Genomic DNA, 14791 nt, shown 5'->3' with positions numbered 1-14791 from the left:
AAACTCTAATTGTGATACAAAAAGCTAGTTTGTGTGTATTTTTTATAGTTGCAATGTCTGGTGTGGACATAGGAAAATAAAACTTATATTTATAGTTTATTACCAAATACACACTTGCAAAAATAGTGTTCAGCATATAGTCTGGTTGTCAACAGCAGTTACAGATGCTTATGTGGCTCTTTAGAAAAGAAACTGCCTACCCCTGTATTACGGCAAAGTATTCATCAACAGCAATTCTAGCTGGCTCATATTAACACCGTTTAATCTACTGGTGAAACAAAGATCTTTAGTGACTAGAAAAGTGTGATCTTTGCTGATCTTGCAAGCAGAAGGACGAAGCTAGATGGAACTGGGTGGCTTTTTTACACCTTGCTGTGCTCACCATGTTAGTCAGGCTGTTACCATCTGAGCTGCTGTGCTGGCCTGATGATGTATACACTCCTCCAGGGGGTTTAGGTGGAGGCGGACCAAGGCCTGAGCTACTTAAACTCAAAGTGTAGCTCTGTCCCTGTGGCTGGGAGCTCCCCATCGTCCCAGGAGGAGCTGGCTGCCTGTCGCAGGAGGTGGAACGGGAAGAGGTGGAAGCAGAAGGGGTTGTAGACACAGTATGGGAGATGTTTTGGTCTCCCCCTCCTGTTCCTGATCCTCGACCCTGAAGGTAAGGCATCACACCTGCTGCTGAAGCCACTACTGCAGAGCTAAGGGTAGAAGGTGGCACAGACTCCTGCAGCAACTCTAGGATGGAAAAGATGAAAAACATATGAGAAAAGTTTTAAAAAAGCAAAGGAAATGAATGAGAGGAAAAGGGAAGATAAGAAAGGAGGAAGATAGCACGAAGAAATAAAGAAGAGGAAATTAAGCAAAGTAAGGTGGGGGAAGGATACAGACTATATAAGAAACAGCTTCCCCTGATGACCATCAGCATTCATCTCCTCTGGAGGAAAAAAACCTTTCTCTGTGAAACCTGAGATCCCAGCCTGTCTCAGTAGAGCTGACGGTCATATTTTAGAATGGGCTTTCTGCTCATACTTTATCACTTATCAAACTCATCTACAGCTCAGCACTTAGCTGCACACTCCTAATATCTAACTCGCTCACTCCAGGGTTTAATAACAAAAAGATGTACATACACATAAAAACAAAAGGCACACACATACAACACTAAAGGTGAACACACACAGTCATAAATATTACAGATCTAATATGGCTGTGACAAATAACCTCTGCAGCACAATGATAGAATTGGCTCCAACGAGCCTTAAGGGCAACATTCCCAGCTAACACTGATCAAGGCTTTAGATTACAAACAAACAGAACTGAAAAAACACACATACAAACACAGAAGGACAGACCCACAAATACATTAGTACACGCAAATGTCTACTTTGTCTCTGCGCATTATATGTGAACTATAATTTCCATTTATAACAATCCACCTCGTCTCTACAGGGGATTCGAATTGGAAATTCACTGCTGCTTTCTGGGGATGTTTTGCACAGTAATGTACAGCTATGAGATATGCAGCACTAACATCCCAAACATTTGCAGTTTGTGACAGCGAGTTCAAATATTTGCGCTGATCTTCCAAGATGAAGATATCCCAACCTTTGGGCACTAGAGGTCAATGAATAGCTTGCTGAGCATGAACACGATGTGAATTAGGCTACGTTCACACTGCAGGTCTGGATGCTCAATTACGCTGAATCACATTCTTTTTAAATGGTTGTTCAAACTACTAATTAAATGTGATCGCCATCTGACTTCAATTTGACGGTTCACGGCCCCAAAGCGACCCGCAAGCGCAGATGGAGAATGAAGACGTTGCACAGCAGCGCACCGTTTATGGAAGTAATAATGGATGTCGGCGTCTGTGTAATATTAAGTTGTTGAGCAATTGGAACCGACGATGTTATGACCACATCATAACAAGGTAAAGAAAGGTAAGAAAGTATGAAGGACTGAGGGGAAAGGCCATGCAGATTCGAGCTATGCAGGCTAAAGCTAACCTGCCAACAGGCAGAAGTTCACGCCTGAAGACACAGACCCTCCTCATTTGCATAATGAGGCGGAAATGCATACGGAAATGTAAAAAGCACAAGCATAAATGAATAGCAATGAACAAATAGTGTAAAAAAATACAAAGGAGAAATAAAGGACAGAAAATATTAAAACATACAGATAAATAAATACATTTCAAAATAAGTCATTAATAAATAAAGTTGAAAATTGTAATGGATAATAAATAAAAAGGGTAATTATTACAAAGGTGAATAAATAAAGAAGCTAATTAAATTAGATATATATTTATGTTTCATTGAATAATTTAATTGGTGCCTACATTTATTTATTTACTGCATTTTTTGTGTATTTAATCGTATGCTTATTTATTTATTGAGCATTTATTTATTTATGTACATATTCTTAATTATGGCAAGATTGGTCCTCCACAAGAAAGAATAGAGTACAAGTGTTAACAACGGCCTTATGTGGAGCAGTGACTACAACGGCTATGACGTGAAAGTCAGATGAAATGCGACGTGAGCATTTAAAATGCGAACACTTTGAAAACTATCAGACGCGCATCCGATTTAGTTCCACATATGAAAGTGGCACAATTCAGATTTTTTGGGGAGGTAAAAGAACAGACTTAGGCCATTCTGACTGCCATGACGAAGTTGGATTTGGGTCGCATTTGCCCGCAGTGTGAACATAGCCTTAGATTTTAATATTGTTTTAAATTCCTCCTGTTTAAGCTTCTTCTTAGTGACCTTGAACACCTTGGAATAGAGCATGATGGACTTAAATCAATATTTAGATTCAAGAACCTTGGAGGTTCTTGGAGGTTTAATTTACCCCGGCTGTTTTTTTTTTGTGTTTCCAAGTCCAAAGATGGGCTGAGTAGCAACTCTTCCCACTGCCTTTATGTGGACCGAGGTCTCACTTGGTCTTGAAGTGTGGGGGAGAGATTCCCGAAACAAAAATAACAGTTCAAGCCATAAACGTCTGATCATATATCACAGTTTACACTGCAAAACTGAATCAAAATCAGCTCACAGTCAGAATAAAGTTAGTAAAATTCAAAGATTTGATAAATAAAGCATGAGAGTTGCGTCCCAAAGGAACCTGAACCACACACCTCGTATCAGCTTCCTTGCCTCATTTCTTAAAAGCTTGTTAAAGACCCACAGAAAAAAAAACAAAAAAAACAAAAAAACTTAAAATATACATTGGATGAAGGATTAACTTCTCCTGTTACCATAGAAGTTAATGATTTGAAGTATTTACAGTTAAACCTTACAGAAAATCATGTTGAAAAACATTAGACCAATTCATAATGCTTAGCACTCTTCCTCCACTAAACTCCACCCAAAGGCTTCTGGTAAACGTAAAAGCTCTACCTCTTTGAAGACAGGCAGTGGGTGAGAGATATTACTGAAGCATCTGCATAGCGTAGCGTGAGATTTGGTAACATTACTAGATCAATGCTGCAACATTTGATTTCATTTTGTAGCAGGCCCACAAGCCTGTCCATAAAACAGTGTATGCTACATTATGGCATAGTGACTTCTTATGAACTGTTCCTCCAGCTCTTTCTTAGTGTTAGTATTCATTATCTATATTTTCTTTCAGATTAGCACATTTGATTATGATTTCACTTTATTTGTAATATTACATTAAAACTGTTTGTTTGCCAATATGGATGCACACATTTGGCAACCAACTGTTATGTTTGTTTAGATCATTAACTGTCTCTATTTTTGCTGAGTTTTATAAAATTGTTTGGAGGAGAGGACTTGATGGAACACCAGGAAGTGGAGGAATCCATCAGGCTGCTGGAAGTAGGGGACTTGACTTTGTAGAAGCTGCCAAAGATCTCTCAATCCTATTGATTGAAAACATTGTGTTTATGCTTTTGTAGTTTTAACATTTTTGTTGTAGTTATATTTTGTTGGTTAGAATTAGTTCCTTAGATATATTTACTGTTTGTCTTAGTGTCCCTTCCCCCCTTCTTGTTTCTTGTAGGCTGGCCTCTTTGTTAGGAGAGTTTTTTTTTTTGATTGTTACCTTTCGGGTTTGTCTGAGTTGACAATTCATTTTGGGCCCTTTTTCTAGATTCTTGAATTATTTCATGTTCCATGGACTTTTGTTAACAATTTCTTTGAAAGAATTAAAAAGAAAATATTTTTTTAAACCTTTATCCTTGTGCCTTAATGCATGATCCCTGACAATAACCAATAGTGCGATTAGGAACTGTTTCACACTCATTAAATAACATTTAAGGTGAAAAACAAGATTGCATTGGGTATTGCAGCTTCCATGTTGTCATGTGACCTGGTGTGCACACAGTGCTTGTGTAGGCCACAACATAACATTTCCATATCAAAAAAAGCTTCTTCAGTAGTCTTATGTAAACTTCAGATTTTCCATGAAATGAATTTTGATTTTATATGGGCTCTAAGCCAAAATCTTCTAAATTAACAATAATGCTTGAAATGTATCACTCTGCTCGTAGTTTAAATTTTTGAATTTAATAACTGAAATCCAGTTTTTGACGATATTCTCATTTATTGAGATGCAAATGTAAAGGATATGAATTCTTTGGTTTGCCCCCACTAGGCCACTGTTGTAACATGGCAGTTCAATAAGGTATAAGGTGTGAAAACAGACAGAAAATGTGCTTTTGAGTAGTACTTGTTTTTCTGGTTAACAAGAACCCCACTGAAATTTCTGAGATTACTTTTTCAAGATGGCAGAAATATGATATGAAGTCTGTTATCTTCTCCTCCTCCAGCGGATCCAACTCACCACCAGGTGATGATCAGTGGACAGCTCAGCCCCTCTCTTCACCCGAGTGTCCAAAACATGCGGCCGAAGATCTGATGATACGACAACAAAGTCGATCATCGACCTCCTGCCTAGGGTGTCCTGGTGCCAAGTGCACTGATGGACACCCTTATGTTTGAACATGGTGTTCGTTCTGGACAAACCGTGACTAGCACAGAAGTCCAATAACAAAACACCACTCGGATTCAGATCGGGGAGGCCATTCCTCCCGATCACGCCTCTCCAGGTGTCACTGTCGTTCCCCACGTGGGCGTTGAAGTCCCCCAGCAGAATAATGGAGTCCCCAGGAGGGGCACTATCCAGCACCCCCGACAGAGACGCCAAAAAGGCCGGGTACTCCGCACTACCACTCGGCCCGTAGGCTGAAATGATAGTCAGAGACCTCTCCCCAACCCGAAGGCGCAGGGATACGACCCTCTCATCCACTGGGGTAAACCCCAACACGAGACGGCTGAGCTGGGGGGCAACAAGCCTGCCGCCTCTCCCCGTGGGCCACTCCAGAGTAGAACAGAGTCCAACCCCTCTCAAGGAGATGGGTTCCAGAGCCCACGCTGTGCGTGGAGGCAAGCCCGACTATTTCTAGTCGATATCTCTCGACCTCCCGCACAAGCTCAGGCTCCTTCCCCCCCAGCGAGGTGACATTCCACGTCCCTAGAGCTAGCCTAAGCATCCGGGGATCGGGCCGCTGAGGTCTCCACCTTCGTCCGCCACCCAATCCTCTTTGCACTGGTCCCTCACGGTTCCCCCTGCAGGTGGTGGGCCCACTGGGGGATGGCCTCGCGTCTCTCGTTCGGGCTTGGTCCGGCCGGGTCCCGCGAGGAGCAACCCAGCCACCAGGCGCTCTCCGACGAGTCCCGACCCCAGGCCTGGCTCCAGGGTGGGACCCCGGCTCCGCCGTACCGGGCGACGTCACGTGCCTCGATATTTTTTTCTTCATGAGGGATTCTTGAACCACTCTTTGTCTGACCCATCACCTAGAGCCTGTTTGGCATGGGAGACCCTACCAGGGGCATTTAGGCCCCAGACAACATAGCCTCTAGGATCATTTGAGCACTCAAACCCCTCCACCACGTTAAGGTGATGGTTCAAGCCAGTCAGACTTGGCAGGCCCAAGCGCATAGTGAGGGTCTGCTGGGAACGTCTGGCGGAGCCCTCGGCCAGGGATGTATTCAACTCCCACCTCCGGGAGAGCTTCGACCAGATCCCGGGGGATGTTGGAGACATAGAGTCCGAGTGGACCATGTTCTCTGCATCTATTGTCGATGCTGCTGCCCGTAGCTGTGGCCGTAAGGTCTGCGGTGCCTGTCGCGGCGGCAATCCCAGAACCCAGTGGTGGACACCGGCATTAAGGGATGCTGTCAAGCTGGTCAAGCTGAAGAAGGAGTCCTATCAGCTGTGGTTGGCTTGTGGGACTCCTGAGGCGTCTGACGGGTACCGTGAGGCCAAGCGTGCTGCGGCCCGGGCTGTGGCAGAGGCAAAAACACGGGCCTGGGAGGAGTTCGGTGAGGCCATGGAGAAGGACTACCGGTTGGCCTCGAAGCGATTCTGGCAAACCGTCCGTCGCCTCAGGAGGGGAAAGCAGTGCTTCGCCAACACTGTTTATAGTGGGGGCGGGGGACTGCTGACCTCGACTGAGGACATTATCGGGCGGTGGAAGGAGTACTTCGAGGATCTCCTCAATCCTGCCATCACGCATTCCGTGGTGGAAACAGAGGCTAGGGACTCGGGGTCGGACTCTTTCATCACCCAGGCTGAAATCACCGAGGTGGTTAAAAAGCTCCGCGGTGGCAGGGCTTCGGGGGTGGATGAGATCCGCCCTGAGTACCTCAAGTCTCTGGATGTTCTAGGGCTGTCATGGTTGACACGTCTCTTCAACATTGCGTGGCGGTCGGGGACAGTGCCTCTGGACTGGCAGACTGGGGTGGTGGTCCCCCTTCATAAGAAGGGGGACCGGAGGGTGTGTTCCAACTACAGGGGGATCACACTCCTCAGCCTCCCTGGTAAGGCCTATGCCAGGGTATTGGAGAGGAGAGTCCGACCGATAGTCGAACCTCGGCTTCAGGAGGAGCAGTGTGGTTTTCGTCCCGGCCGTGGAACACTGGACCAGCTCTATACCCTCTACAGGGTGCTCGAGGGTTCATGGGAGTTTGCCCAACCGGTTCACATGTGTTTTGTGGACCTGGAGAAGGCATTCGACTGTGTCCCTCGTGATGCCCTGTGGGGGGTGCTGCAGGAGTATGGAATCGGGGGCCCTTTACTAGGGGCCATCCGGTCCCTGTACGAGCGGAGCAGGAGTTTGGTCCGCATTGCCGGCACTAAGTCGGACCTGTTCCCGGTGCATGTTGGACTCCGGCAGGGCTGCCCTTTGTCACCGGTCCTGTTCATAACTTTTATGGACAGGATTTCTAGACGCAGCCAAGGGCCGGAGGGGGTCGGGTTTGGGGACCAGTGGATTTCGTCTCTTCTTTTTGCAGATGACGTGGTCCTGCTGGCCCCCTCTAGCCAAGACCTACAGCATGCGCTGTGGCGGTTCGCAACCGAGTGTGAAGCGGCTGGGATGAGGATCAGCTCCTCCAAGTCCGAGGCCATGGTACTCGACCGGAAAAGGGTGGCTTGTCCTCTTCAGGTTGGAGGGGAGTTCCTGCCTCAAGTGGAGGAGTTTAAGTATCTCGGGGTCTTGTTCACGAGTGAGGGAAGAATGGAGCGGGAGATCGACAGACGGATCGGTGCAGCTGCCACAGTAATGGGGGCGCTGTGCCGGTCCGTTGTGGTGAAGAGAGAGCTGAGCCGAAAAGCAAAGCTCTCAATTTACTGGTCGGTGTACGTTCCTACCCTCACTTATGGCCATGAACTTTGGGTCATGACCGAAAGAACGAGATCCCGGATACAAGCGGCTGAAATGAGCTTCCTCCGTAGGGTGGCCGGGCACTCCCTTAGAGATAGGGTGAGGAGCTCGGCCATCCGGGAGGGGCTCGGAGTAGAGCCGCTGCTCCTCCACGTCGAGAGGAGCCAGTTGAGGTGGCTCGGGCATCTATACCGGATGCCTCCTGGACGCCTTCCTTGGGAGGTGTTCCAGGCACGTCCCACCGGGAGGAGGCCCAGGGGACGGCCCAGGACACGCTGGAGGGACTATGTCTTTCGGCTGGCCTGGGAACGCCTTGGGCTCCCCCTGGAGGAACTGGAGGAGGTGTCTGGAGAGAGGGACGTCTGGGTGTCTCTGTTGAGTCTGCTGCCCCCGCGACCCGGTCCCGGATAAAGCGGAAGATGACGAGTACGACTACGAGTCTGTTATCTTACTTTGAAAACATTTTTTACATCCTCCTAAACTCATGATTCTCACAATGTGGTACTTGGGATGCCTTTGGTGGCACTCAGCGAAAAGTTTATAACATTTATAGTCAAATTTAACTATTTCCAAGATAAATATGACAATTGTTTGGTTAAAAAGCCAAACGAGTTGGAAAAGATGGATAGTTTAAATTACATTAATCTTGCCCTGTGATGGACTGGCGACCTGTCCAGGGTGTACCCTGCCTCTCGCCCATAGACTGCTGGAGATAGGCACCAGCTTCCCCGTGACCCACTATGGAATAAGCGGTAGAAAATGACTGACTGACTGACATTAATCTTTGCTTCAAACAGATACTAATAAGTACAGTGGAGCAGGTTCTAAAAACCAACCCAGTAAAAACTAATCCAGATGACAGAGAAACAAAAACGAGTGCCAGCGGCAGCGGCAGCTTTCGAGGTGATCCATTTACCTCTTAATGTGGATCGAAGACTTTCATGAAACCCAACTCATCCATGTTCTACTTAGATGTCAGATCAGTAGGATTTAACAGCCGTTGTACTCTGATCAGGCTAGCTAGACAAGCTAATAGCAATATCTCAGAATTTGATGAATCTAAACAACAGAAGTAAGATGTTTACAAACTGAGATTGCACATGCGTGAACATTTATGACGATATAAACTGCCAGAAGTATACATTTACATTCTATTACTCCATCTATCACTAGAGTTAGAAACACGGCAGCCATATTGACTTCTAAGGTGAGGGTTGGTGTCTTGACAGTATGGTGGTAGTTATAAAACATTTCAGAACCACTGTTTTAAACAAATAACAGAGCAGTTGTAGCAGGATCAATGAACTTTTTAAAATGCTATTCAATGTTATAAGACAGAGCTAGTTAAAAAAAACCCAGGATGAAAAGCAGTTGTGGGTGAGATAGACCGTTGGCCTTGGTTTTATCTCTTTTGTTCTCAATGTTTCAGCTGTATCTTATGAGTCAGCATTGCTCACCTGTAGGAGAGTCTCCCAGGAGGCCTTTCCCCAGCGGTAAGAGACCTGGAGGTCGCAGAGATAAAGCTTTCTGCATCAGCAGCCTGGAAGGGTCTCCAAGCAGACTGGTGACCTGATGAAGGTAGGGGAGAGGGATGAATCAGATGAGAAGCAACAGCAGAGAGGACAGAGTCGGTCCAATTTCATTTCCATAAAACAAATTACAACAAAATGTAATCTCAACTAAAATGGAGTACAAGAAACACACAGTTTGTATCGTTATTAACCAATTTCTTTCTTGCATTAGCCATAGATTTTGGAATCATTCAGAAATACCACTGGGCAAAAAGAGAAAAGCTATGTTTAAAATACATAACAGCTTAGTGTTTTCAATGCTGTAGGGACCCTGAGGGGGACAAGAAGCATAAGCAAAACATCTGGTCTCTCAGCTTTAAAAGCAAGCATTTAAGCATCACCAAGTGTGACTTTTAGCTTTGTTCTCAGCAATTAAAGAAAACATGAGACATTTGAAAAGAAAATATGTAAATGCAGATGAAAAAGTAAACGTCATTACCCCCAGGTTTTACTTTAAACAAAAAAAAAGCCAATTAGGTGGAGTGATTCCGAGGTGATTTAGTTCTATTGTGCATTTAGAGCAGAAGTTGAAAATGTAAAAGCACATATGTCAAAGAACACAACCACCTCTCCCAATAATACATGCAAATTGTGTCTCAAACACACAAAAACACAGGTGTCTTACACTGCTGATGCGCTTGTCTTTGATGTGAAGAAGCTGCTGCTGTGCGAGCTGCATGTGCAGGAGGTTCTGGAGGAGGAGTCCGTTACCAACCAAAGCGTTCTGAAGAGTTACAGCAAAATGATAAAAATTCCACTGACATGTCAACAAACACGGATGCTGGGAAAAATCTCACAAAGATGGCAGCGTTAATGTGACCTGGTGAGCTTTTCCCAGCGTAAGCAGAGCTGCAGTGAGAGGAGGTCTGAGGAACGGGAGGCCTGCGTTACGCCCGTACTTTCCTGAAAAACACAAAATGATTTACAGAAATACCAATTAGGCATCACCTTCCATTTTCCCCTTTTTAAAAGCCACTAATGGATAAAATCAAAGTTATGTCATTTAAAGCACATTTCAAGCGATCACAAAGCTGTCTGTTGCATAACCAACACAGGACAAGCAATATTAGAAAAAATTATAAACCTCAACAAATTTAAAATGTAAAATTCAGTTTATTCTTCAGGAGGCTGAAAATGTTACTGCAATTACCTGTAGGCTTTCTTTGTGTTGCATAAGACAACTGGCCAGGTAAAAACCATTACTGTGAATATTTTTGCAGAGGTCCAGTTTGGCAGCAACGAAAACATTTTTATATGCAAAAAGGTACTTTGAGCTATACTGTATATGTGAAAAAGTTAATTTATTTCAGCAGTATCAATTATAAACAATCATCACACTCAGTGATACTTCAAGTTTTTATTTCATCATGTTAATGATTTTGGTTTAGAACTAATGAAAATCAAAAATTAATTTTCTTGGACAATTTGAATATTTTAAAGAGGGAAACATATTATGGTCATGGTGCGACCTACACAATCTTTGGTAAGACTGCTGACTTGACAGATGTCCAGAAGACAGTCCCTGACACCATCCACAAGTGGAATAAGCCACAAAAGATCTTTGCTAAAGGGGCTAATCGTTCAAAGAGTGCTGTATACCAATACAGAAATGGAAAGTTGAGTGGAAGGAAAAGGTCCAGTAGAAAAAGCTGCACAAGCAACAGAGATAACCGCAGCCTTGAAAGCATTTTGAAACAAAGCCCACTCAAAACTTTGTGTGAAATCAAAAATTGCTCATGTAAAGCCCCTTCTGAAACAGAGACATTAGAAGCAAGGAAGAAGGACTGGACTACTGCTCAGTGGTCCAAAGGTGGGACTTCTTGATGTCTCCCTTTGACTGGGAATCTTGTCGAGGTGGAAGAATAAGTAACGTTAGTTTTTTCTTTTTAAGAGCAAGCCTAAAGCAGTCAGCAGCAAAACTGGATCTGAGTTGTGTTTACTGCACAGTCTCTTATTCCTATTTTTTGTTTATATATTTTCTGTCTTTTTGTATATCACCATGTTTCCATTTGCCTTTCACATTGCTGCTGTTACACCTGAATTTCCCCAACGTGGGACAATGAAGGATATTTCTTTTTCTTCTTCCAATCTGACAAAAAGCCAAGACATACGTTACTGCTGAGGGAAAAAGCACCTCCAGAAAGCCAAAGTGAACATTATTGACAGACAAGAACAAAACCCTGCCTGAAATTGCATTGAAAAGCTGCGGGGTAAACTAAAGATAAACGTCAATGCCAGAAGGCCATCAGATCTGGAGGAACTTGAAAGCCAAAGAAGAATGGGCTAGGATTCCTCAGGAGACTTCTAACAAACCTGTGGAAAACCACAGCTACTGCAAGCTGTTATGCAGCAAAAAGGATGTTACAAATGATTAATAGTACTAGTAAAAAGCTTGGCGTTTTCCATCAAGGGGGCTAATAATTTTGTCTTCACATGGAAGTCGAATTTTCACCACAATTTGTCTATTTTCTTCATTTTCTTTCAACAGAACACAAACATCTTCACAAAGGGTTTTGCAAAAATGTGCATTTAAGAGAGAAGCCTTTAATGAATTATTAGTTACTGAATTGTCTCCTTATTTGTTAATATGGAAAAATACTAGTTTACTGTGAAAATATAGGCATTGGGTAGTTGTGAAAAATTAGTCAACTGGGCAAATTATCAGCCAGAACCTGTTTAAGTTTTTGTTCAACTTAGAAGAAACAATGCAGAAAAAGAGACCCAAGGAGATATGGAAGCAAATCGTTACCATATTTCAAATGAAAAAGCATTTCCAGAAATGCTTTTTCATTTTAAGAATGTGGCTGCATTGTTTGACTCATAAATGAAATTAGTAATCAATCATCCTATTTGCATTTTCTTCTTCACAACTGAACATTTTATGCCATAATCAAAAAGAAAACAAAGCAGACATTGCTTTTTCGTTTTCTGCCCGCAAAGTACTGCCCAGAAATCGAAAACGAAAAAGCATTCCGAGCTGCGGGCGCAGCAGAGTGACGTCAGCAGCCGCTCTTCCTCAGCTCCCTGCGGACCGAGCTACCCATCTTGTTCGGTAGGGGGCGCTGTGCACATTTGCATTGCATTACATTGCAAACGTGCCGAGAAATTGATTGAATTGCAGCAGGGCCGAGCTCAATTTGTGGCAGTGGCAGGCAGAACTGGTAGTTCTGGTGGCAGGCTGGCAGGGGATTCCGCAAGGATGAAATGTGCAGTCGTGAAGAAGAAAATGCAAATGCAAATAGGTGATTGATTACTAATTTTATTTATGGGTCAAATAATGCAGCCACATTCTTAAAATGAAAAAGCATTTCTGAAAAAGCATTTCTGGAAATGCTTTTTCATTTGAAATATGGTAACGATTTGCTTCCATAAGGAGAGAGCGATTCATAAGCAGTTATTTGTGCAAATGATGTTTTTGTGACTTGGAAGAGAAAAAACAAAGACTGGTGGTCTATCTGACAAAAGAGAAAACAATGCAGGAACAGAATCCTACCGACCAAAATTAAACGTGTTGTTTTTGGGTTAGTTTTATTAGCACAGGAAGCCTCATTTATGGAGGTTCTACCTGATTTCAAACACCTCACTCACAGGTAAGTCCCATCCAACCTCCGCCTTTACTTCAGCTTTAACCCGACTTACCCCCGCCCCCTCAGAATAAATGTAAGCGTCAATGCTAATGGTAGGTTCCACCAGAATAGGTGCAGAAAGTTTAACATTTAATCAAGGTCCTAATTTTAGAGTTTAATTGTGCATGCTCCTGTTTAAGAGAGCGCCACCACCCCTCCCATCTTCTCTCCTTCCTGTTCTCATTTGTTCCACTAATGTCACACAATTTCATTTTAATACCTGATTAGCCATTCATCAAATAATGAAGACTAGATGATTACAGAAGCCTACATAGCAGTGCCTAAGAGACAGACACACTCAAAGATGGCAGGTCTTTGATTAACAGCTAAGTCCCCTTCGGAGGAAGAAAATTACTGAAATAATTTAGGGCTTTGATGGGCCTTAAAATCTGTAAAATTATACAAAATCTGCAATGTGCATGTAAGCTGTCAATGCACACATTTTTGGCTGAATAGTTTTTGGCTCTACATATTCTACATGTAGCAAGAAACATGCAAACAGAAAGAAGTACAACATTTTTATATTTCTCTTGAGGGATGTTCTCAAATTAGAGTGTAAACATATTTTAGCAAACAGATGTAACGTGCCATTATTCTTAAAGCTCTGAAGTCTTAACCCGTTTGCCTAAAATATTTTTTCAATAACTGCACAGCTGGCATTTTCGTTGCACCTAATCTTTATGTAAATTAGATATACACCTAATCTTTATGTATTCACATTTGCAACATGGATTGCAAACACGAATATATAAAAGGTAAATTTGTATACAATCATTTGCAATTTTAAAAAAGTACACTTTTCCTCATCAGCTGCAACTATTCAAAACAAGCTAAATAAACATAAGACTTAAAGTAAAACTGAAAATAAACACCACGGAAATCTTAGCATTTCTCTTTGAATGAGATAGGAGAGTTTACACATCAATGTTTAGATATGTTGGGAGTTATGATTATTGATTGATTAATCTTGATCAATAATTATAATTAAAAATCATAATTTGACAAAATTAATTTCTTAACCAAAATCCTCATTTATGAATCGAGACCAGAGATGTCTTCTGGTGTTGTAATTGTGGCTCAACGCCGTTGACAATTACAACCGTTAAATTCTCCGTATAATTAATAACTATTACCAGAGATGTCCCTGTTTAATTCACCGTTTCCGCCGAAACGTGTGGAACTTTAACCTTATCTTGACTGACGAATCACTCTTGCACAAAATAAACACAGAACGCCTTCTGTTTATCTATGTGAACATTTATTAAATCACAGCCTGATACAATCCGTTCTTCTGATTTAATAATCTTCACCTACTCAACATGCAAAGTTCTACATAAAAGGGGTAAAATATCTAACTAAGCAAAAATAAAGCAAAACAGCAGTTATGGCAAAAATAACAATATGACACGGGGTGTGGTGGTGAGGGGCGGTGGGGCGCAGCTACACTGTAACTCAGTGATACTCAGTCATAAAACCTCCCCCAACTCTTGAGCAGACAAAGGGTTATAAAACCTTTGGCGGCAAGCTAGCAAGCAGTGAGGTTGAAGACAAAGAAAATGGGGAATTTCACCATGAGGTTATTTTAGCAGTCCAGTCTCACAGTGCACCTGCGCTTGCTCTCAGGTGTTCAATACCCCACAAAACATGCACGAGCTGGGAGCACAGCGGCTTCCAGATGTCCACACAGCACATCAAAGTTTCAATAACAAGGTTACATGCACATATCATTCAGAACACATTAGATTCTAACTGCACTAAAAATCTCCTCTACCCTGCCCGGCTATTCCTAATAAAGAAATAAAAAGATTAAAATAAAGGATGGGTTTTACTTGGTGAAGTTTCCTTCTAGGGCAGCGAGTGAGAGGGAAAAAGGGGGGTGAAGCGTTGCTGCGCGTCCGCAGTTA

At 43.1% G+C, this 14791-nt stretch overlaps 1 protein-coding gene across 2 annotated transcripts in view; it reads right to left on the bottom strand.

Annotated features, from left to right (window-relative positions):
- Positions 1–14791, bottom strand: part of raver2 (ribonucleoprotein, PTB-binding 2) — a 136832-nt gene that overhangs the window by 23751 nt on the left and 98290 nt on the right. For both annotated transcript variants that reach the window (XM_047374817.1, XM_047374816.1), the window contains exons 7-10: positions 10082–10164; positions 9887–9985; positions 9148–9259; positions 383–735 (exon numbers count right to left, since the gene is read on the bottom strand). In XM_047374817.1, the coding sequence (XP_047230773.1) occupies positions 383–735; positions 9148–9259; positions 9887–9985; positions 10082–10164 (647 nt within the window). The remainder of the gene's footprint in view (positions 1–382; positions 736–9147; positions 9260–9886; positions 9986–10081; positions 10165–14791) is intronic.

Source organism: Girardinichthys multiradiatus, chromosome 9, assembly GCF_021462225.1.
Source record: "Girardinichthys multiradiatus isolate DD_20200921_A chromosome 9, DD_fGirMul_XY1, whole genome shotgun sequence".
NCBI classification, from domain to species: Eukaryota; Metazoa; Chordata; class Actinopteri; order Cyprinodontiformes; family Goodeidae; genus Girardinichthys; species Girardinichthys multiradiatus.
The sequence above is the reverse complement of the archived record's forward strand: the minus strand, read 5'-3'. Positions and strand labels throughout refer to the sequence as shown.